Source organism: Nerophis ophidion, linkage group LG19, assembly GCF_033978795.1.
Source record: "Nerophis ophidion isolate RoL-2023_Sa linkage group LG19, RoL_Noph_v1.0, whole genome shotgun sequence".
In the NCBI taxonomy this organism is placed as follows: Eukaryota; Metazoa; Chordata; class Actinopteri; order Syngnathiformes; family Syngnathidae; genus Nerophis; species Nerophis ophidion.
In genome coordinates, this window is record NC_084629.1 from 5,903,801 (window position 1) to 5,926,668 (window position 22,868).

General features: G+C 42.2%; 1 protein-coding gene across 4 annotated transcripts in view; it reads left to right on the top strand.

Moving 5' to 3' along the window:
* Positions 1 to 22,868, top strand: part of LOC133537908 (ATP-binding cassette sub-family C member 4-like) — a 222,480-nt gene that overhangs the window by 18,742 nt on the left and 180,870 nt on the right. For 3 of the 4 annotated variants that reach the window (XR_009802889.1, XM_061879058.1, XM_061879056.1), the window contains exons 3-14: positions 7,179 to 7,299; positions 7,388 to 7,612; positions 7,681 to 7,770; positions 10,224 to 10,387; positions 10,448 to 10,573; positions 14,630 to 14,879; positions 14,962 to 15,069; positions 15,201 to 15,290; positions 15,359 to 15,550; positions 15,665 to 15,759; positions 15,823 to 15,909; positions 16,000 to 16,096. Coding sequence is in view for 3 of the 4 variants with exons in the window: in XM_061879058.1 (XP_061735042.1) it covers positions 7,179 to 7,299; positions 7,388 to 7,612; positions 7,681 to 7,770; positions 10,224 to 10,387; positions 10,448 to 10,573; positions 14,630 to 14,879; positions 14,962 to 15,069; positions 15,201 to 15,290; positions 15,359 to 15,550; positions 15,665 to 15,759; positions 15,823 to 15,909; positions 16,000 to 16,096 (1,645 nt within the window). In the remaining variant the exon portion in view is untranslated. The remainder of the gene's footprint in view (positions 1 to 7,178; positions 7,300 to 7,387; positions 7,613 to 7,680; positions 7,771 to 10,223; positions 10,388 to 10,447; positions 10,574 to 14,629; positions 14,880 to 14,961; positions 15,070 to 15,200; positions 15,291 to 15,358; positions 15,551 to 15,664; positions 15,760 to 15,822; positions 15,910 to 15,999; positions 16,097 to 22,868) is intronic. The other variant, XM_061879057.1, reaches the window with a different exon arrangement.

Consider the following 22,868-nt stretch of genomic DNA (forward strand, 5'->3'; position numbering starts at 1 on the left):
CCGGCTTCCTCCCACTTCCAAAAACATGCACCTGGGGATAGGTTGATTGGCAACACTAAAATTGGCCCTGGTGTGTGAATGTGAGTGTGAGTGTTGTCTATTTGTGTTGGCCCTGCGATGAGGTGGCGACTTGTCCAGGGTGTACCCCGCCTTCCGCCCGATTGTGGCTGAGATAGGCGCCAGCGCCCCCAGCGACCCCAAAAGGGAATAAGCGGTAGAAAATGGATGGATGGATGGTGGCACTTGGGGGCATGTGCCTCACAATACGAAGGTCCTCAGTTCAATCCCAGGCTCGGGATCTTTCTGTGTGGAGTTTGCATGTTCTCCCCGTGACTGCGTGGGTTCCCTCCGGGTAATCCGGCTTCCCCACCTTCAAAAACATGCACCTGGGGATAGGTTGATTGGCAACACTAAATGGTCCCTAGTGTGTGAATGTGAGTGTGAATGTTGTCTATCTGTGTTGGCCCTGTGATGAGGTGGCGACTTGTCCAGGGTGTACCCCGCCTTCCGCCCGATTGTAGCTGAGATAGGCGCCAGCGCCCCCCGCAACCCCGAACGGGAATAAGCGGTAGAAAATGGATGGATGGATAAACACAACACAATAAAACATGGGCTATATAAGTAAACATTGATTGATTGATTGATTTTCTCATTAGAGTCAAAGGTGAGTTGGAGCCTATCCTAGCTGACTCTGGAGACATATAGTATAGACAAAAAACATTCACACTTTATTGACATCTATGGACAATTCCTAGTCCCTAGTTGTACTCGGAGAAATGCAATGTAAGAACAGGGAGAACGTGCAAAAACTCCACACAGTGAAGACTTACAATCAAACACATTTGTGCAAATAACCGACTGGTGCATCTACAAAATTGTCATAATATTGTGCCTCATCCTTATTGGAGCTAATTTATTCAAAAACTACAACCACAATACTGATCACTGCAAACGTTCTTATCTTTTTTTTAATTTTTTTTATTATTTTTTTATTTTTTTTATTTTTTTTATTAAAGCAACACAAAAACACACAAAGTACACTTTCCATCAGTGCATCAACCCCCCAAAGAAAACCCCTCCCTCCCCCATTCACACCCACTCACACAAAAAAGGGTTGTTTCTTTCTGCTACCAAAATGCTGGTTCCCACAACATATATAACACAGTCTGCAAGGGACATAGTCCCTGAAACACACATGATTGTGTGTGTCGCCGGTCCACTAACACTATCATTAATTACTATTTTTTATGTAATTGTTTTATATGATTTTACTTTCTTTTTTATCCCAAAAAAATGTCATTGTTTTCCTTTTTTTTTAATCTCATTTTATTTTATTAAAAAAAAAAATAAATAAATAACCTTATCTTCATCAGACCAGGTTGTTAATGGAATTAGACTTGTCTAAAAGGTTTTTAAAACCAGGTCCAGTCCAGACAATGTCAAAGTGGGCCTCAGCAACACACACCCTCATCCATGTGCAACAACAAAAATTAGGGAAACAACAGATTGCATATAAGTTATAAACAAAATTACATTTTCATAAAAAGCATTTGTGTATAGTCCATATTATGTCCAAGTCGGATTCAACACACACCTTCATTTTGTACACTCAAAAAAAGGGAACACAACAACAGATAGCATATATGTTGCTGTTGTTGCATATCTATAAACATTATTAAATTTTCATAATAAGCCTTTAAGGATTTCCCATCTTTTTTCATGTTTTTTGGCATCATTATCGTTGCCAATCATGTATCTTTCTAAAGTTAAAAAATACTGAATAAATGTTTTAAAGAAAGTAATACTAAGTGAATATCTATTTTTGGCCTTAAAAATAAACCTTTTACCAAGTACTATAATTAAATTAACTAAGTCATGCTTGTCAATAAACTCTCCTAAAATAACAGAAACTATATCAAGCTTCATAAACAAACCAATCCTTGAACACGTTTTTTCAACTTCCACCCAAAAGGAAGACACAATATGACAATACCAAAACAAATGCAGGGTGGATTCAGATTCCTGACAGCAAAAGCGGCATCAACGTTCTTATCTTTGTAAGTGCGTCATTTTCGATGCAGCCTTTGGATCGGATTTAAGGTGTACCTAATGTGTGCAAAAAGTTAATTTGGTACACATGTACGTCCTCAGGCCTCTCCCTCTTTGAGGAAAGTTGATATCATAGTTGATAATGTGCTTGAAGTTCAGCCCACCTATATATAGAAAGTACCCCTCAGCGAGTGACAAAAACAAGGCGGTTCTTTCCACACTCTTCTCACTATTTGGTATATCTTTTGGTATATTGTAGTCAGCAGGTCATGTCCAAGCTGAGATGATTACCGACATGTAGCCACGTCTCACGCATTCACTGGTGACATTTCTGTTTGTAGTGCTGTCTGCCTAATAGGCCAGTTTGTCAGGTATGTTTGTGACTCAGTAACATGGTGCTCTCAGCAGCGATTGGAGCCGAGGACCCTCAGTCAGACAGGAGTTGAACTCTGTGTGACCGCTGGTGTTTTGTTTCATTGCTAATATTATTTGCTAGCGAGGTACACACAAACCGTTTTCTGAACACAACAATGAACAGTACTTGACTGCACAGACAATAAATGAAAATGCCCCTCATAAAGCTATTCAATAGAATAGTTCAGTGTTTTTCAACCACTAGTGAGATACAGTCTGGTGTGTTGTGGGAGATTAGCAAATTTCATGTATTTGGGTTAAAACTATTTATTGCAAACCAGTAATTATAGTCTGCAAATGATTGTTTTTGATTGTTGGTGCTGTCTAGAGCTTGGCAGAGTAACCATGTAATACTCTTACATATCAGTAGGTGGCAGCCGGTAGATAATTCCTTTGTAGATTTCGGAAACATGGTGTTTCATGATCAATCAATCAATCAATCAATAAATGTTTATCTATATAGCCCTGAATCACAAATGTCTCAAAGGACTGTACTAACCATTACGACTACGACATCCTCGGAAGAACCCACAAAAGGGCAAGGAAAACTCACACCCAGTGGTCAGGGAGAATTCACATCCAGTGGGACGCCAGTGACAATGCTGACTATGAGAAACCTTTCGGTCCCCTCTAAGGGACCGAAAGCAATGGATGTCGAGCGGGTCTAACATGATACTGTGAAAGTTCAATCCATAGTGGCTCCAACACAGCCGCGAGAGTTCAGTTCAAAGCGGATCCAAGACAGCAGCGAGAGTCCCCTCCACAGGAAACCATCTCAAGCGGAGGCGGATCAGCAGCGTAGAGATGTCCCCAACCGATACAGGCGAGCGGTGCCTCCTGGGTCCCGACGAGCGGTCCATCCTGGGTCTCGACTCTGGACAGCCAGTACTTCATCCATGGTCATCGGACCGGACCCCCTCCACAAGGGAGGGGGGGACATAGGAGAAAAAGAAAAGAAGCGGCAGATCAACTGGTCTAAAAAGGAGGTCTATTTAAAGGCTAGAGTATACAAATGAGTTTTAAGGTGAGACTTAAAACTCACCTCAAGAGAAACTTACTTTATTCGTCGCCATGGATTTGAAGATGAATAATTTAGAAGTAGCTAAAACACTGCCGACTGGGGCTGGACTTTAGCCATGTCTTAAAGCACCTTTTCCAGACTGCGTTTCAGTGTTATAATTTCACCTTTATCGTTAGTTTCTAAGCCAGAATGCGTACGTTCTCCTTTTTCTGTCGACACATTGTCTGCATGTAAGGACTCTGTGATTGTGCACTGCCGAACATGCTTGTCTGCTCCTAAACCAGCAATGACACGACGTGACACTGGGGATGCGGGGGCTGGAGGACTGGTACTTTTCAGAGGGGGTATAGTATGATATGATTCATTGGTATCGCGGTACTATACTAATACCGTACAACCCTACTTTCGACACACTTTTTAAAACACAGGGTGTGTACTCATCTAGTGTAGTTTAGGGCAGGTCAATAGTGGTTTCATGTCCATGAGTAAGTTTTAAGGTGAGACTTAAATGCTTCTACTCACCATATAAGGACAACACCGGGAGGCAGCATGTGGGTAAAAAGGTGTCTAATGCTTAAACCATAAATAGACAAAAGGTGAGTGCCCCTAAGAAAAGGCATCGAAGCTTAGGGAAGGCTACGCAGAATGAAACTAAAACTGAACGGGCTACAAAGTAAACAAAAACAGAATGCTGGACGACGGCAAAGACTTACTGTGGAGCAAAGACAGCCTCCACAATGTCCAGCCGAACATGACAATGAGAATCAACAATGTCCCTACAAAGAAGGATAAAAACAACTGAAATATTCTCGATTGCTAAAACAAAGTAGACACGGGAAATATTACTGATAGAAGACAAGAAACCGCTACAGCAGGGGTCGGGAACCTTTTTGGCTGAGAGAGCCAAGAAGCCAAATATTTTAAAATGTATTTCCGTAAGAGCCATATCATTTTTTCAACACTGAATATAACAAAATGCGTGGATTTTTAAGAAAGACCAACATTTCTAGAGAGGTCTCTTATTCTTTGTAATAACATTGTTATTCTGAAGCTAACTGTGGAAGGGGCGTGGCCTGCGGGCCTGGAGCGAAGCGGGGTGTTTAAAAAACAGCATCAAAAGCATACAAAACAAACATCCATCCATCCAATTTCTACCGCTTATTCCCTTTTGGGGTCGCGGGGGGCGCTGGCGCCTATCTCAGCTACAACCGGGCGGAAGGCGGGGTACACCCTGGACAAGTCGCCACCTCATCGCAGACAAAACAAACATTCCCATGAATAAATAATGTATAATCCATTCATCCATTTTCTATCGCTTGTCCCTCTTGGGGTGGCGGGGGTGGCTAGAGCATGTTCCAGCTGCATTCGTGCGGAAGGCAGGGTACACCCTGGACATGTCGTCACCTCATCGCAGGGCCAACACAGATAAACAGACAACATTCACATTCATATTAATCATGCATAAATGCATATTAATCCTGCAATTTTAATTTTGATCGCACACCTTAATCTTAACCGCGAATGGGTTACCTGGAAGGTGGCGTAGGTCGTTATATGGTCAGTGATCAGGTTAATGCAGGTGCACAGCACCATGGCTGAGGAATTTAACCTCATTCCGCCATATATCAATACAAAGTAGTAGAGATCGGTAGATTCAATAGATAGGAAATATCCATCCATCCGGTTTTTACCGCTTGTTCCTTTCGAAGTCGCGGGGGTTCTGGAGCCTATCTCAGCTGCATTTGGGCAGAAGGCTGGGTACACCCTGGACAAGTCGCCACCTCATCGCAGGGCCAACACAGATAGACAACATTCACACTCACATTCACACACTAGGGCCAATTTAGTGTTGATTATATAGCTTGTAAAAAAAAAATCTATTCAGTTTTTCTCAAACTTTTTACCTCAGAGAACACTTGGCCCTCCAAGTGTCACCCATCCATCCCATCCATTTTCTACCGCTTGTCCCTTGTCGGGGTCGCGCTGCATTAGGGAAGAAGGCGGTATACACCCTGGACAACAGGGCCAACACAGACGGACAACATTCACACACTAGGGCCAATTTAGTGTTGCCAATCAACCTATCCCCAGGTGCATGTTTTTGAAGGTGGGGAAGCCGGAGTACCCGGAAGGAACCCACGCAGTCACGGGTATAACATGCAAACTCCACACAGAAAGACCCCGAGCCTGGGATTGAACTGAGGACCTTCGTATTGTGAGGCACATGCCCCCAAGTGCCACCATCCATCCATCCATTTCCTACCGCTTATTCCCTTTTGGGGTCGCGGGGGACGCTGGCGCCTATCTCAGCCACAATCGGGCGGAAGGCAGGGTACACCCTGGACAAGTCGGCCACTCATCGCAGGGCCAACACAGATAGACAGACAACATTCACACTCACATTCACACACTAGGGCCAATTTAGTGTTGCCAATCAACCTATCCCCAGGTGCATGTCTTTGGAAGTGGGAGGAAGCCGGAGTACCCGGAGGGAACCCACGCATTCACGGGGAGAACATGCAAACTCCACACAGAAAGATCCCGAGCCTTGTTTGAACCCAGGACTGCAGGAACTTCGTATTGTGAGGCAGACGCACTAACCCTTCTTCCACCGTGCGGCCCAAGTGCCACCATATTGACAAATTTTACAATACAGTAGCGTAGTTGGCCTCAGTATTCATTAAAAACAAGGAGGAGGTTTTTATTTATATATACTTTCTAAGTATATTTAATATTTTTAGCCACTAACAAAACATCAACAATGACACTCCATATTTACAGACTTTGGCCTACGACTAGATGGAGCCCCGCGTCCCACTTGGTACACGTACCACAGTTTGAGAATACCTGCTATAGATTTCACAGTAAAAAACTGGCGGCTCAGTCACCAGAATTTTACTGTAAAACGTAATGTTTTTTTCCACCATATTACTAATGTATTTGAAAATTATGAATCAATTTAGAACCATCCATCCATCCATCCATCCATTTTTCTACCGCTTATTCCCTTTCGGGGTCGCGGGGGGTGCTGGCGCCTATCTCAGCTACAATCGGGCGGAAGGCGGGGTACACCCTGGACAAGTCGCCACCTCATCACAGGGCCAACACAGATAGACAGACAACATTCACACTCACATTCACACACTAAATCAGACGTGGATAAAAATCGCAATTTTGGAGGGGGTCCGGTCCGATGACCATGGATGAAGTACTGACTGTCCAGAGTCGAGACCCAGGATGGACCGCTCGTCGGGACCCAGGATGGACCGCTCGCCTGTATCGGTTGGGGACATCTCTACGCTGCTGATCCGCTTGAGATGGTTTCCTGTGGACGGGACTCTCACTGCTGTCTTGGAGCCACTATGGATTGAACTTTCACAGTATCATGTTAGACCCGCTCGACATCCATTGCTTTCGGTCCCCTAGAGGGGGGGGGTTGCCCACATCTGAGGTCCTCTCCAAGGTTTCTCATAGTCAGCATTGTCACTGGCGTCCCACTGAATGTGAATTCTCCCTGCCCACTGGGTGTGAGTTTTCCTTGCCCTTTTGTGGGTTCTTCCGAGGATGTTGTAGTCGTAATGATTTGTGCAGTCCTTTGAGACATTTGTGATTTGGGGCTATATAAATAAACATTGATTGATTGATTGATGTGAATCCATTTTTGAGCTCCCTTAATTATTTATGCTTTTCCAAGGTACTGGAACCAAGAACTCAAGATGGCCGCAAAAGATCTGCGCCAGCCCAAACTTACCAAAGTCCTAATTAAGTGTTACTGGCGATCGTACGCTCGCATCGGAGTATTCATCTTTATGGAGGTATCATGCAACTACTGGTATTCATCCTAAAGAAGGCATCTTGTTTTTATTAAGCATATTTTATTGTTTGATTTACTCACTTTACCAGGAAAGCATCAAAGTACTACAGGCGTGGCTACTCGGGAAGGTCATTGGGTACTTTGAGAACCCCAACGCCACAAGCCCGGCTGCGGTCTACGAGGCCTACAGCTATGCGGCTGGCATCGCCTTGTCCACTTTTTGGGCGGCTCTGCTCCACCATCTCTATTTCTACCAGGTGCAAAGAGCAGGCATGAAAATCCGCGTGGCCATGTGTCACATGATCTATCGTAAGGTCAGATCTATGAAGACACATCCGCATCGTAAGAACAACACTGGTGTAACACATTTGTTCTGCCACAGGCTCTCAGTCTTAACAACACAGCGCTAACAAAGACAACGACGGGACAAATTGTCAATCTATTGTCCAATGACGTCAACAGATTTGATGAGGTAATTATCCGGAAATAGTTTTTCTTGTTTTACGTATGCAAATTTGTCCGAAACCAATGTGTTCGTATCCAAGACCTGATATACAGTACAATGGTGGTAATGCTCAGTTTAGATTGACACTGTCAGTGGGGTTTTAACCAGAAATGCTTGGTGGTAAGTGAACTTCTGCAATGAAAAGACGCTATTTATTTTAGGATTTATATGAATATTATATACATTTCAAGCTCTCTACACAGTTCATACACTATTAAACCTAGAAACCCCGTTTCCATATAATTGGGGAAATTGTGTTAGATGTAAATATAAACGGAATACAATGATTTGCAAATCCTTTTCAACCCATATTCAGTTGAATATGCTACAAAGACAACATATTTGATGTTCAAACTGATAAAAAATTTTTATTTTTTTTTTTTGCAAATAACCATTAACTTTAGAATTTGATGCCAGCAACACGTGACGAAGAAGTTGGAAAAGGTGGCAATAAATACTGATAAAATTGAGGAATGCTCATCAAACACTTATTTGGAACATCCCACAGGTTTGCGGGCTAATTGGGAACAGGTGGGTGCCATGATTGGGTATAAAAGCAGCTTCCATGAAATGCTAAGTAATTCACAAAAAAGGATGGGGCGAGGGTCACCAGCTTGTAAGCAAATTGTCGAACAGTTTTAGAACAACATTTCTCAACGAGCTATTGCAAGGAATTTAGGGATTTTACCATCTACGGTCCGTGAAATCATCAAAAGGTTCAGAGAATCTGGAGAAATCACTGCACGTAAGCGACGATATTATGGACCTTTGATCCCTCAGGGGGTACTGCATCAAAAACCGACAGTGTGTAAAGGATATCACCACATGGGCTCAGGAACACTTCATAAAACCACTGTCAGTAACTACAGTTGGTCGCTACATCTGTAAGTGCAAGTTAAAAGCAGAGCAAAACCCATTTATCAACAACACCCAGAAACGCCGCCAGCTTCACTGGGCCCGAGCTTATCTAATATGGACTGATGCAAAGTGGAAAAGTGTTCTGTGGTCTGACGAGTCCACATTTCAAATTATATTTGGAAACTGTGGACGTGGTGTCCTCCGGAACAAAGAGGAAAATAACCATCCGGATTGTTGTAGGCGCACAGTTCAAAAGCCAGCATCTGTGATGGTATGGGGGGTGTATTCATGCCCAAGGCATGGGTAACTTACACATCTGTGAAGGCACCATTAATGGTGGATGGTCCATACAGGTTTTGGAGCAACATGTTGTCATCCAAGCAACGTTATCATGGACGTCCCTGCTTATTTCAGCAAGACAATGCAAAGCCACATGTTACAACAGTGTGGCTTCATAGTAAAAGAATGCGGGTACTTTCCTGGCCCACCTGCAGTCCAGACCTGTGTCCCATCGAAAATGTGTGGCGCATTATGAAACGTAAAATACAACTGAAGCTCTACATAAAACAAGAATGGGAAATAATTCCACTTTCAAAGCTTCTAAAATTACTTTCCTCAGTTCCCAAACGTATATTGTGTGTTGTTAAAAGAAAAGGTGATGTAACACAGTGGTGAACATCCAACCATCAATTTTCTACCGCTAATTCCCTTTTGAGGTCGCGGGGGGCGCTTGCGCCTATCTCAGCTACAATCGAGCGGAAGGTGGGGTCCACCCTGGACAAGTCGCCACCTCATCGCAGGGCCAACACAGATAAACAGACAACATTCACACTCACATTCACACACTAAGGCCAATTTAGTGTTGCCAATCAACCTATCCCCAGGTGCATGTCTTTGGAAGTGGGAGGAAGCCGGAGTACCCGGAGGGAACCCACGCATTCACAGGGAAAACATGCAAACTCCACACAGAAAGATCCCGAGCCTGGGATTGAACCCAAGACTGCAGGACCTTCGTAATGTGAGGCAGAAGCACTAACCCCTCTTCCACCGTGAAGCCCAGTGGTGAACATGCCCTTTCCCAACTACTTTGGCACTTGTTGTAGCCATGAAATTCTAATTAAATTATTATTTGCAAAAAAAATAAAGTTTATGAGTTTGAACATCAAATATCTTTGTAGTGCATTCAATTGAATATGGGTTGAAAAGGATTTGCAAATCATTGTATTCCGTTTATATTTACATCTAACACAATTTCCAAACTCATATGGAAACGGGGTTTGTACATAATTTATAGGTACTTAAAATCTTAATGGTATTCCAAGGTGCTTTAAAATCCTTGATGCACTGAAATGCAGTGAGTGAACCGCAAAGTAGCAAGGGAACACTTTATTAGCTATGTTTATGAAAGGAGTAATCATAAGTGAATATCTCCTTGACAGTGTCAGTCAAACTTTAAAAGACTTTCTTTGATAAGGCAGACTTTTTGCCTTTAGATTTGTGGTATTTGTGTGACAAAAGAGTGTACACGCACTGCATATTTATATTACATCCTTGTCTCCTAGGTAACTTTGTATCTACACTATCTGTGGATTGGTCCTCTGCAAACAGCCATGGTTATAGTATTGTTGATGTATTGGATCGGCCCCTCATGCTTCGCGGGCATAGCCATCATTTTTGTTCTGATCCCAGTGCAGACCATGTTTGGAAGACTGTTTTGCACTCTGAGGTTTGTAGCCATCAAATGTACTGTACTTTATGTTGGTTATGAGTGTTTCTGCTGTTGCAGGGCTGAAACTGCAGTCCTGTCTGATGATAGAATACGCACAATGAGCGAGGTCATCACTGGGATACGTGTTATAAAGATGTGTGGGTGGGAGAAAACTTTTGCTGCTCTTGTGGATGAAGTCAGAAGGTAGGTTGTTTTTAAATCTAATTCATCCATGTCTTTCCAACCGATGCCTCTTTTTCACTGCACATAACCTCTCAGAACTACCCTGTCCATTGGAACCCATACATGGGAGTTAATCCGGCCACTGGTATAAAGTTTGTAGATAGAGCCATCTTCTGTATTCTACACTCGGGCGAGTCTTGCATGGCGCATTCCACGTTGCAGTTGCACTAGCTCAGTTCAAGTCGGGACCCAGTCTTGCAGGGTATAATGGAAACGTGAAATGTGAAGATCAAGTGGAAGAGGTGTCGTCATCCAACTACTCTGAAGGCGAGTGAAAGAAGCCGATGCCTTGAGTTTCTGCTTCTTTTGGCAAAGGCTAAGTTGAAGTGTCCCTGGGTCAACCGAGCGGCTGTAAAGTCGGACGAAGGCTGCGATAATCAATCAATCAATCAATGTTTATTTATATAGCCCCCGAATCACAATTGTCTCAAAGGACTGTACAAATCATTACGACTACAACATCCTCGGAAGAACCCACAAAAGGGCAAGGAAAACTCACACCCAGTGGGCAGGGAGAATTCACATCCAGTGGGACGCCAGTGACAATGCTGACTATGAGAAACCTTGGAGAGGACCTCAGATGTGGGCAACCCCCCCCCCCCCCCCCCCCCCCCTCTAGGGGACCGAAAGCAATGGATGTCGAGCGGGTCTAACATGATACTGTGAAAGTTCAATCCATAGTGGCTCCAACACAGCCGCGAGAGTTCAGTTCAAAGCGGATCCAAGACAGCAGCGAGAGTCCCGTCCACAGGAGACCATCTCAAGCGGAGGCGGATCAGCAGCGTAGAGATGTCCCCAACCGATACAGGCGAGCGGTCCATCCTGGGTCTCGACTCTGGACAGCCAGTACTTCAACCATGGTCATCGGACCGGACCCCCTCCACAAGGGAGGGGGGGACATAGGAGAAAGAAAAGAAGCGGCAGATCAACTGGTCTAAAAAGGAGGTCTATTTAAAGGCTAGAGTATACAGATGAGTTTTAAGGTGAGACTTAAATGCTTCTACTGAGGTAGCATCTCGAACTGTTACCGGGAGGGCATTCCATAGTACTGGAGCCCGAACGGAAAACGCTCTATAGCCCGCAGACTTTTTTTGGGCTCTAGGAATCACTAATAAGTGGGAGTCTTTTGAACGCAGATTTCTTGCCGGCACATATGGTACAATACAATCGGCAAGATAGGATGGAGCTAGACCGTGTAGTATTTTATACGTAAGTAGTAAAACCTTAAAGTCACATCTTAAGTGCACAGGAAGCCAGTGCAGGTGAGCCAGTACAGGCGTAATATGATCAAACTTTCTTGTTCTTGTCAAAAGTCTAGCAGCCACATTTTGTACCAACTGTAATCTTTTAATGCTAGACATGGGGAGACCCGAAAATAATACGTTACAGTAATCGAGACGAGACGTAACAAACGCATGGATAATGATCTCGGCGTCTTTAGTGGACAAAATGGAGCGAATTTTAGCGATATTACGGAGATGAAAGAAGGCCGTTTTAGTAACGCTTTTAATGTGTGACTCAAAGGAGAGATAAGTGTCAACTTTAGTTGTCCTTGTTCTCTATGTCACTGGACTCAGTTGGTTTGTGAAGTACTGTGTGTTTTTGTGGCAAACTCAATCACACTCAAGCATTTTTCTCAACCAGAATGGATATTGACTAATTTCCGATGGCCAATTGCTAGTTGCTCATTGGTCCAGAATCTGAAGACACATGCTAATGTTAGCTTACTCTAAAGCAGGGGTGTCAAACTCAAATACAGAGTGGGCCAAAATTTAAAACTGAACAAAGCCGCGGGCCAAGGTTGAAAACATTAACCTTTTAATAGGGACCCAAACAAGTTTTGCATTGACTATTGAACAAGCAAGGCTTACATAATTTTATAGTGGCATGCAAAATCCAGTTTCAAATAATAAAAAATACCAATGGCATATCAAATAAATCTTAAATAAAAATTTAATGCCTCTATTTTATTTGCAGCCTTCTGAGGTAAGTATCAAAACAAAGTTTTTCCGCAGGCTAATAATGAATTTGAAAATAAAATAATAATGAATGAATCAAACATTCAAGCCTTGAAGTAGCATGAAAAAGTGCATGAAAAAAACCTTAATTATTGCTCAGTTTGCTACACTGATTTGCTTAAACACTGAATATGGAATAAGCAATGCTTGTATGACTTAATAGTGCAAAATCAACTTTAAAAAAACTAACGAAAAAACATCAATGGTGTATTTAAAAAACATTTAAATTCAAATTTAATGCCTCTTTTCTATTTGCAGCCTTCTAAGGTAAATATAAATAAATAAATGATAAATGGGTTGTACTTGTATAGCGCTTTTCTACCTTCAAGGTACTCAAAGCGCTTTGACACTACTTCCACATTTACCCATTCACACACACATTCACACACTGATGGAGGGAGCTGCCATGCAAGGCGCCAACCAGCACCCATCAGGAGCAAGGGCGAAGTGTCTTGCTCAGGACACAACGGACGTGACGAAGTTGGTACTAGGTGGGATTTGAACCAGGGACCCTCGGGTTGCGCACGGCCACTCTGCCACTGCGCCACGCCGTCTCTATCAACATTAACTTTTTCCACAGGCGAATACATTTGAAAATAAAGTAACAATGAATAAATCAACCATTCAGGCCTTTTTACTGCTCAGTTTGCGACACACGGTTGTTGGTAGCAAGCGGTGTATATTGTAGCATCCCGGGAGAGTTAGTGCTGCAAGGGTTTCTGGGTATTTGTACTGTTGTGTTTATGTTGTGTTATGGCGCGGATGGTCTCCCGAAAATGTGTTTGTCATTCTTGCTTGGTTTGGGTTCACAGTGTGGCGCATATTTGTAACAGTGTTAAAGTTGTTCATATGGCCACCCTCAGTGTGACCTGTATGGCTTTTGAATAAGTATGCTTTGCATTCACTTGTGTGTGTGTGTGTGTAAAAGCCGCATATATTATGTGAAGGGGCCGGCACGCTGTTTGTAAGAAGGAAAACCGGACAGGAAGACAGGTTGTAGAGGACGCTAAAGGCAGTGCCTTTAAGGCACGCCCCCAATATTGTTGTCCGGGTAGAAATCGGGAGAAATTTGGGAGAAATCAATCAATGTTTATTTATATAGCCCCAAATCACAAATGTCTCAAAGGACTGCACAAATCATTACGACTACAACATCCTCGGAAGAACCCACAAAAGGGCAAGGAAAACTCACACCCAGTGGGCAGGGAGAATTCACATTCAGTGGGACGCCAGCGACAATGCTGACTATGAGAAACCTTGGAGAGGACCTCAGATGTGGGCAACCCCCCCCCTCTAGGGGACCGAAAGCAATGGATGTCGAGCGGGTCTAACATGATACTGTGAAAGTTCAATCCATAGTGGCTCCAACACAGCAGTGAGAGTCCCGTCCACAGGAAACCATCTCAAGCGGATCAGCAGCGTAGAGATGTCCCCAACCGATACAGGCGAGCGGTCCATCCTGGGTCCCGACGAGCGGTCCATCCTGGGTCTCGACTCTGGACAGTCAGTACTTCATCCATGGTCATCGGACCGGACCCCCTCCACAAGGGAGGGGGGGACATAGGAGAAAGAAAAGAAGCGGCAGATCAACTGGTCTAAAAAGGAGGTCTATTTAAAGGCTAGAGTATACAGATGAGTTTTAAGATGAGACTTAAATGCTTCTACTGAGAAGGGCAACGGTAATGTTGCCCTGCGAGATTTTCGAGAGGAGCACTGAAATTTGGGAGTCTCTTGGGAAAATTGGGAGGGTTGGCAAGTATGAGTATTAGCGGGGAATGCGGTGTACCGGCGGGCCAGTTTTAATTATAATTGGAAATTGCCTCAAGGGCCAAATGAAATTACATGGCGGGCCAGAGTTTGACACCCATGCTCTAAAGTATTATACCCTGCAGTCTACATTTTGCTGCAGTTCTTAGTTTTTTTCATGCCTCCAGTGTCCTGATGTGGCATAGATTTCACAGGTTGGCATTTACTGACACCTTTTTGTGTTCCCATGCAGAATGGAGATCTCCACGGTAATGAAAAGCTCCTACCTGCGTGGCTTGAACATGGCATCCTTCTTCGTGGCCATCAAGATCATCATCTTCATCACTGTCTGCGTCTACGTGCTGACAGGCAACCTGCTGTCCTCCAGTACCATCTTCATGGCCATGTCCCTCTTCGGCGCCATAAGACTGACCATCACACTCTTCGTTCCTTATGCCATCGAGAAGGTGTCTGAGTCCCTCATTAGCATCCGCAGAATCAAAGTAAGTCCACCACAGGCTTATATCCACGCTTTAAAATACGTGTATTGCGTATTACCACTGAGGTACACTGATTCTTTGTCAGACTTTTCTCCTTCTGGATGAAGTTGCTCCTCAGCATTTGGGGCTTCCTGTGGCAGAGAAGAAAGACGCTATGTTGAAGATTCAGGATTTGATTTGCTACTGGGACAAGGTATTGGAACAAATATATCATTATTAACTCAAATAGTGGTATGCTGTACCCAAGTCAACAAAATATTTTATAGGAGGAAATATAGTGAACCTAAAATCTGCCGACTGGCTAAAAGTAGTATTTTCTCACAGATTCAAGAGGCTCCGACCTTACAGAATGTGTCTTTGAACGTGAGGCCCGGTCAGCTGCTTGTTGTAATCGGTCCTGTTGGATCAGGGAAGGTAAACGTGCTATCATGTGGAACGCTTAACTTGACAATAAAACGGTAACTTGATCCCTTGTGTGTCAGTCTTCGCTCCTCAGTGCCGTCCTGGGAGAGCTGAGTCAGGAGAGCGGTGTGGTCAAAGTCAGGGGCGCTCTGACTTACACTTCCCAGCAGCCCTGGATCTTGCCCGGCACCATTCAAAGCAACATCCTGTTCGGCAAAGAGCTTAACCGCCAGAAGTACAACAGAGTCCTGAAAGCGTGTGCCCTCAAGAGAGTGAGAACCGCTCGTTAGTCCTCTTCTCCATCGAGCTATGGACGCTGTAGCTTGTAGTAAGTCCACTCTGTCTCTAAATGACTCGGTAAAGGGCTGCGTTTGGATCCTGTCCAGGACATGGAGCTGTTGCCAGGAGGCGACTTGACACCGGTCGGAGACAGAGGGTCTAACCTGAGTGGAGGACAGAAGGCGAGGGTCAGCTTGGCCAGGTGTGCACGCTAACAAAGCACAGCACCTTTTCACTTTTTTGACTCTTTAAGTGTACTTTTCAGAGCAGTGTACCAGAATGCAGACATCTACCTGCTGGATGACCCTCTCAGTGCCGTGGATGCTGAAGTGGGCAAGCACATCTTTGAAGAGTAACTCCATAATAATCTAACAAATACAATCCGATAGAAGAGCAAGATCAAAGGTTCTAATCCTGCATGTTCTAACTTGTGCACATGTAGATGTATCTGTGGACTTTTAAGGAACAAGCCACGTGTCCTGGTCACTCATCAGCTGCAGTATCTGAAGGCTGCACATCAAATTGTTGTCTTAAAGGAGGTGAGTACAATATTTTATCCATATTTAGAAGTTTTGCTGAGAAAATGTATAACAAATATTCAGTCAGGTAGTCATCACTTCACATTGATTCCTACACACACAGTGGTACCACAACTTTCGAGCAGTTTGGGACACAAGCATCTTTGAGCCTCGTGAATGCCACAGTAAGATCATCTTGTCTTACTCACTGGCATTTGATCGAAATAACTTGGTTTTCCAACCATTGGAAACCACGAGCCGTGGTCCAGCTACCACAGCCTGCCAGCTTAAGTTGGCAATGTCCTCTGTTGGCACTGCCGTTGCTTGCTCCTCTACCAATTTTTCTGCTTCCTTCACACACCTGAAGCTGTCCTGGATACGGTGTCCACGTGGTGTCCAGTTTAGTGTGATAGCGACCTTTCCAGTCCATCACCTGAAAAGTGTCCACATTTCTCCTCCATTACTATGATTGTGAGAGATGGTATAACTAGGAATATTCACTTTTTTAACGTCATTGGACCCCATTCAGCAATAAGTTCCTAACTTTTCCTCTTATATATCTTTCTAAGTGATTTCCTAAGAGGAGTCCATTTAAATTCATGACGTGTTCTTAAAATGCTCAAATTGTTCCCACCTGCTGTTCTTATGTTGCTGAATGCCAAATGGTTAGGGTGTGCGTGTCTATCATAAATTGCATATAAAAACACCCTTAATTTCCCATATAAGGGCACAATTCCGGCGGAAAAGTCAAACATCAAACACGGAGAAAACACAAACAGATTACAGAAGAGGAATTTGTATTATACCGCGGGGGAAATACATAATGTCAAAATGTAAGTTTAAGAAAGGGGGGCCAGCTGAGGTAGCCCAAAGCGGTCAAATACACATTCGTCAAACGTAAGTTTAAGAAAGGGGGGCCAGCTGAGGTAGCCCAAAGCGGTCAAATACACATTCGTCAAACGTAAGTTTAAGAAAGGGGGGCCAGCTGAGGTAGCCCAAAGCGGTCAACTACACATTCGTCAAACGTAAGTTTAAGAAAGGGGGGCCAGCTGAGGTAGCCCAAAGCGGTCAAATACACATTTGTCAATTTGGGCATATAGGTGTACATGGTCGTGAAATATGCGCTCCTTCCTTTAGAGCACGATCTGGCGCATCTTGCAGTAGCAGCAAGAGAGTGTGTGTGTCTGTCTGTCTTGTCTATGTCTATCTCTATCTCTATCTATCTATGATATTAATTTAACATTAGGCAATAAAAGGAAGGGAACTTGTCACACTTAAGCAGAGCCGGCCCAAGGCATAAGCGAACTAAGCGCTTGCTTAGGGCCCCGCGGCCACCAGGGGGCCCCCAAAAGCAATTAACAAAAAATTATTATTTTTTATTTTTTGCATGTACAAATCTGACTCACAATACGAAGTTCCTGCAGTCCTGGGTTCAAATCCAGGCTGGGGATCTTTCTGTGTGGAGTTTGCATGTTCTCCCCGTGAATGCGTGGGTTCCCTCCGGGTACTCCGGCTTCCTCCCACCTTCAAAAACATGCACCTGGAGATAGGTTGATTGGCAACCACTAAATTGGCCCTAGTGTGTGAATGTGAGTGTGAATGTTGTCTGTCTATTTGTGTTGGCCCTGCGATGAGATGGCGACTTGTCCAGGGTGTACCCCGCCTTCCGGCCGATTGTAGCTGAGATAGGCGCCAGCGCCCCCCGCGACCCCAAAGGGAATAAGCGGTAGAAAATGGATGGATGGATGGAGTCTGACTGATGATTTCTAAATGATCAAAGATATATTATTGTACAAAAACACAATTTTTAGGTCAACCGAGTGCACAGTGATGTCATAAACGACTGCCTCCAGAAAAGCCAGGAAGCACAGGTTTTAAGGAGTGGGTGGAGTGGCGTGGGTGGTGAAGAACAGAGGAACAAAACTGATGTGATAGTCAAATGCGTGAATTAAGGTAGTTTGTTTTGATTTTTTTCCCCCAAAAATATTTGCACATCGTTATATACATTTACATAGTTTTAATATGTAGTAACTTTATATTTGTTTATAAACCGTTATGTTACCTTGTTTCTGGTAACTCTGTTCATTAATATTATTTAAGTATTTGCTTGATATTTAATTTAATGATGTTGGTTTTTGTACAATTGAATTTGTTCCTTTTTATATATATTTAAGTGATTTTATTGTTGCACTGTATTGTTTTTCTTGCACTACGAATTATTTTTGCACATTGCTGTTTCAGGTTTTTGTTACCAAAAATAATCAAGTGAATCAGAATCAGCTTTGCTGTCCAGTTATGTTTAACACACATGGAATTTAACTTCAGTAGACTGCGCTCTCTTTGTACAAAGTAAACATTAAATATGAACAATTAACTAAAAATACAAACTAGTAATTAAAGACTAATATGTACAAGACTGATGAGACAAGATGACACTTTTACTGTAAATACAAAGTTTTATCACTTGGACTGTTCAACCCTAGGCCACCCTTGTAGCTAAATGTTTTCTACATTTTAAGATTATGAACCATAAGTTGCACTCTGGACATCGTTCGTTCATTCAATCAATCAATAAATCAATCAATCAATCCATCAAAGTTTATTTATATAGCCCTAAATCACAGGTGTCTCAAAGGGCTGCACAGGCCACAACGACATCCGCGGTAGGGCAAGGAAAAACTCACCCCGGTGGGATGTCGATGTGAATGACTATGAGAAACCTTGGAGAGGACCGCATATGTGGGCAACCCCCCCCATCAACCCAGGGGAGACCAAAAGCAATGGACGTCGAGTGGGTCTAACATAATAGTGAGAGAGTCCAGTCCATAGTGGATCTAACATAATAGTGAGAGAGTCCAGTCCATAGTGGATCTAACATAATAGTGAGAGTCCAGTCCATAGTGGGCTCTAACATAATAGTGAGAGTCCAGTCCATAGTGGATCTGACATAATAGTGAGAGTCCAGTCCATAGTGGATCTAACATAATGTGAAAGTCCAGTCCATAGTGGATCTGACATAATAGTGAGAGTCCAGTCCATAGTGGATCTAACATAACAGTGAGAGTCCAGTCCATAGTGGATTTAGCATAATAGTGTGAGAGTCCAGTCCATAGTGGAACTACCATAATAGTGAGAGTCCAAGTCCATAGTGGATCTAACATAATAGTGAGAGTTCAGTCCATAGTGGATCTAACATATTAGTGAGAGTCCAGTCCATAGTGGATCTAACATAATAGTGAGAGTCCAGTCCATAGTGGATCCAACACAATAGTGAGAGTCCAGTCCATAGTGGGCTCTAACATAATAGTGAGAGTCCAGTCCATAGTGGATCTAACATAATAGTGAGAGTCCAGTCCATAGTGGATCTAACATTCATTAGTTTTATTTATGTTCTTAACTGGGCCACCCCCATATCTTTATAAATGACGTGTCATTTGTAAAGACATGCCAGGCTGACAATAGGATCATGTAAACAACACTGCCAGAGCCTCAATGAGTTTATATAGTAGGTGTGTGAATGATCAACAATCAATATTATTGGCAGAAATAGAGGGCCCCAAAATCAAATTTGGCTTAGGGCCCCATGGAGACTGCACTGAAGAAAAATAGGCCACCCTAAGAGTGCTGTGGAGCACTTGTAGATTTTGTTCTTAGCTACGAACAAATCCCAGCTAAGAAAACATTGGTGATTACAAAAAGGTCCTTAAAAACTTCGTAAGTGGGCCTAAGAATACATTTTTTTCTTAATAACGGTTGCTGAATGGGGCCCATCGCTCACTGCTATCCCAGCCTTCTCTCTTCGGTAACTCGGCTCATTGTCATGTTTGATTTAATGAGACGCCAAGATGCCGATCGGGACAGATCAAAGACAATTTGGACGTCCTTTTTAGAGGTGGATGCTTTACATTATTATTACATAACTTAGTAAAACTACTAAAATTGTAGTACATTCACAGATTAAATTAATTTTCAATGGGAGAAGCTGATTTGAAATAACGAGTGTTTAGTGTCGGGTTGTACAGTACACCGGTATTAGTATAGTACCGCATTACTAATGAATCATTTTCGGTACTATACAGTCTCTGAAACATACCTTGTCCCGCAACCACATCGTGACATTGCTAGTTTTACGAGCAGAGGAGCATGTTCGGCAGCGCACAATCTCGAAGTACTTACAAACAGACACAGTGTGTAGACAGAAAAGGGAGAATGGATGCATTTTGGCTTATAAAGTAACAACGAAAATGACGTTATAACACTGAAACGCCCTCAGGAAGAGGTGCTTTAAGACATGGCTAGCTAGCTGCAGCGTCTTAGCTACCTCTAAATCACTAATCCTTGTCTCCATGGTGATAAATAATGTAAGTTTCTTACACGTATCATCCCTACAGGATGAGGAATAGCTAAACATGCTTCACTACACACCGTAGCTCACCGGCAACACAATGTAAACAAACACCATTGGTGGATCTACAACTAACCACTGTAATGATATCAAGTACAGACACGCATCTAGTCCATATTTTTTGACATCACAACATCTTCATTCATTTACAAAAAATGTACATTATGTTTATAAACTCAGGAAATATGTCCCTGGACTCATGAGGACTTTGAATATGACCAATGTATGATCTTGTAACTACTTGGTATCGGATTGATACCCAAATTTGTGGTATCATCCAAAACTAATGTGAAGTATCAAACAACGGAAGAATAAGTGATGATTACATTTTAACAGAAATATAGAACATGTTAAAAGAGAAAGTAAGCAGATATGAACAGTAAATGAACAAGTAGATTAATAATTAATTTTCTACCACTTGTCCTTAATAATGTTAATAAAATATTAGAATGATAAATGACACAATATGTTACTGCATATGTCAGCAGACTAATTAGGAGCCTTTGTTTTTTTTTACTTGTTCACTAAAAGACAGGTTGTCTAGTATGTTCACTTTTATTTAAGGACTTAACTGAAATAAGTGAAGTGAATTATATTTATATAGCGCTTTTCTCTAGTGACTCAAAGCGCTTTTACATAGTGAAACCCAATATCTAAGTTACATTTAAACCAGTGTGGGTGGCACTGGGAGCAGGTGGGTAAAGTGAATTATATATTTATTTTTTATTTATTTGAATCATATTTATATAGCGCTTTTCTCTAGTGACTCAAAGAGCTTTTACATAGTGACACCCAATATCTAAGTTACATTTAAACCAGTGTGGGTGGCACTGGGAGCAGGTGGGTAAAGTGAATTATATATTTATTTTTTATTTATTTGAATTATATTTATATAGCGCCTTTCTCTAGTGACTCAAAGCGCTTTTACATAGTGACACCCAATATCTAAGTTACATTTAAACCAGTGTGGGTGGCACTGGGAGCTGGTGGGTAAAGTGAATTATATATTTATTTTTTATTTATTTGAATTATATTTATATAGCGCTTTTCTCTAGTGACTCAAAGCGCTTTTACATAGTGAAACCCAATATCTAAGTTACATTTAAACCAGTGTGGGTGGCACTGGGAGCAGGTGGGTAAAGTGAATTATATATTTATTTTTTATTTATTTGAATTATATTTATATAGCGCTTTTCTCTAGTGACTCAAAGAGCTTTTACATAGTGAAACCCAATATCTAAGTTACATTTAAACCAGTGTGGGTGGCACTGGGAGCTGGTGGGTAAAGTGAATTATATATTTATTTTTTATTTATTTGAATTATATTTATATAGCGCTTTTCTCTAGTGACTCAAAGAGCTTTTACATAGTGACACCCAATATCTAAGTTACATTTAAACCAGTGTGGGTGGCACTGGGAGCAGGTGGGTAAAGTGAATTATATATTTATTTTTTATTTATTTGAATTATATTTATATAGCGCCTTTCTCTAGTGACTCAAAGAGCTTTTACATAGTGACACCCAATATCTAAGTTACATTTAAACCAGTGTGGGTGGCACTGGGAGCTGGTGGGTAAAGTGAATTATATATTTATTTTTTATTTATTTGAATTATATTTATATAGCGCTTTTCTCAAGTGACTCAAAGAGCTTTTACATAGTGAAACCCAATATCTAAGTTACATTTAAACCAGTGTGGGTGGCACTGGGAGCTGGTGGGTAAAGTGAATTATATATTTATTTTTTATTTATTTGAATTATATTTATATAGCGCTTTTCTCTAGTGACTCAAAGCGCTTTTACATAGTGAAACCCAATATCTAAGTTACATTTAAACCAGTGTGAGTGGCACTGGGAGCTGGTGGGTAAAGTGAATTATATATTTATTTTTTATTTATTTGAATTATATTTATATAGCGCTTTTCTCTAGTGACTCAAAGCGCTTTTACATAGTGAAACCCAATATCTAAGTTACATTTAAACCAGTGTGGGTGGCGCTGGGAGCTGGTGGGTAAAGTGAATTATATATTTATTTTTTATTTATTTGAATTATATTTATATAGCGCTTTTCTCTAGTGACTCAAAGCGCTTTTACATAGTGAAACCCAATATCCAAGTTACATTTAAACCAGTGTGGGTGGCACTGGGAGCTGGTGGGTAAAGTGAATTATATATTTATTTTTTATTTATTTGAATTATATTTATATAGCGCTTTTCTCTAGTGACTCAAAGCGCTTTTACATAGTGAAACCCAATATCTAAGTTACATTTAAACCAGTGTGGGTGGCACTGGGAGCTGGTGGGTAAAGTGAATTATATATTTATTTTTTATTTATTTGAATTATATTTATATAGCGCTTTTCTCTAGTGACTCAAAGCGCTTTTAC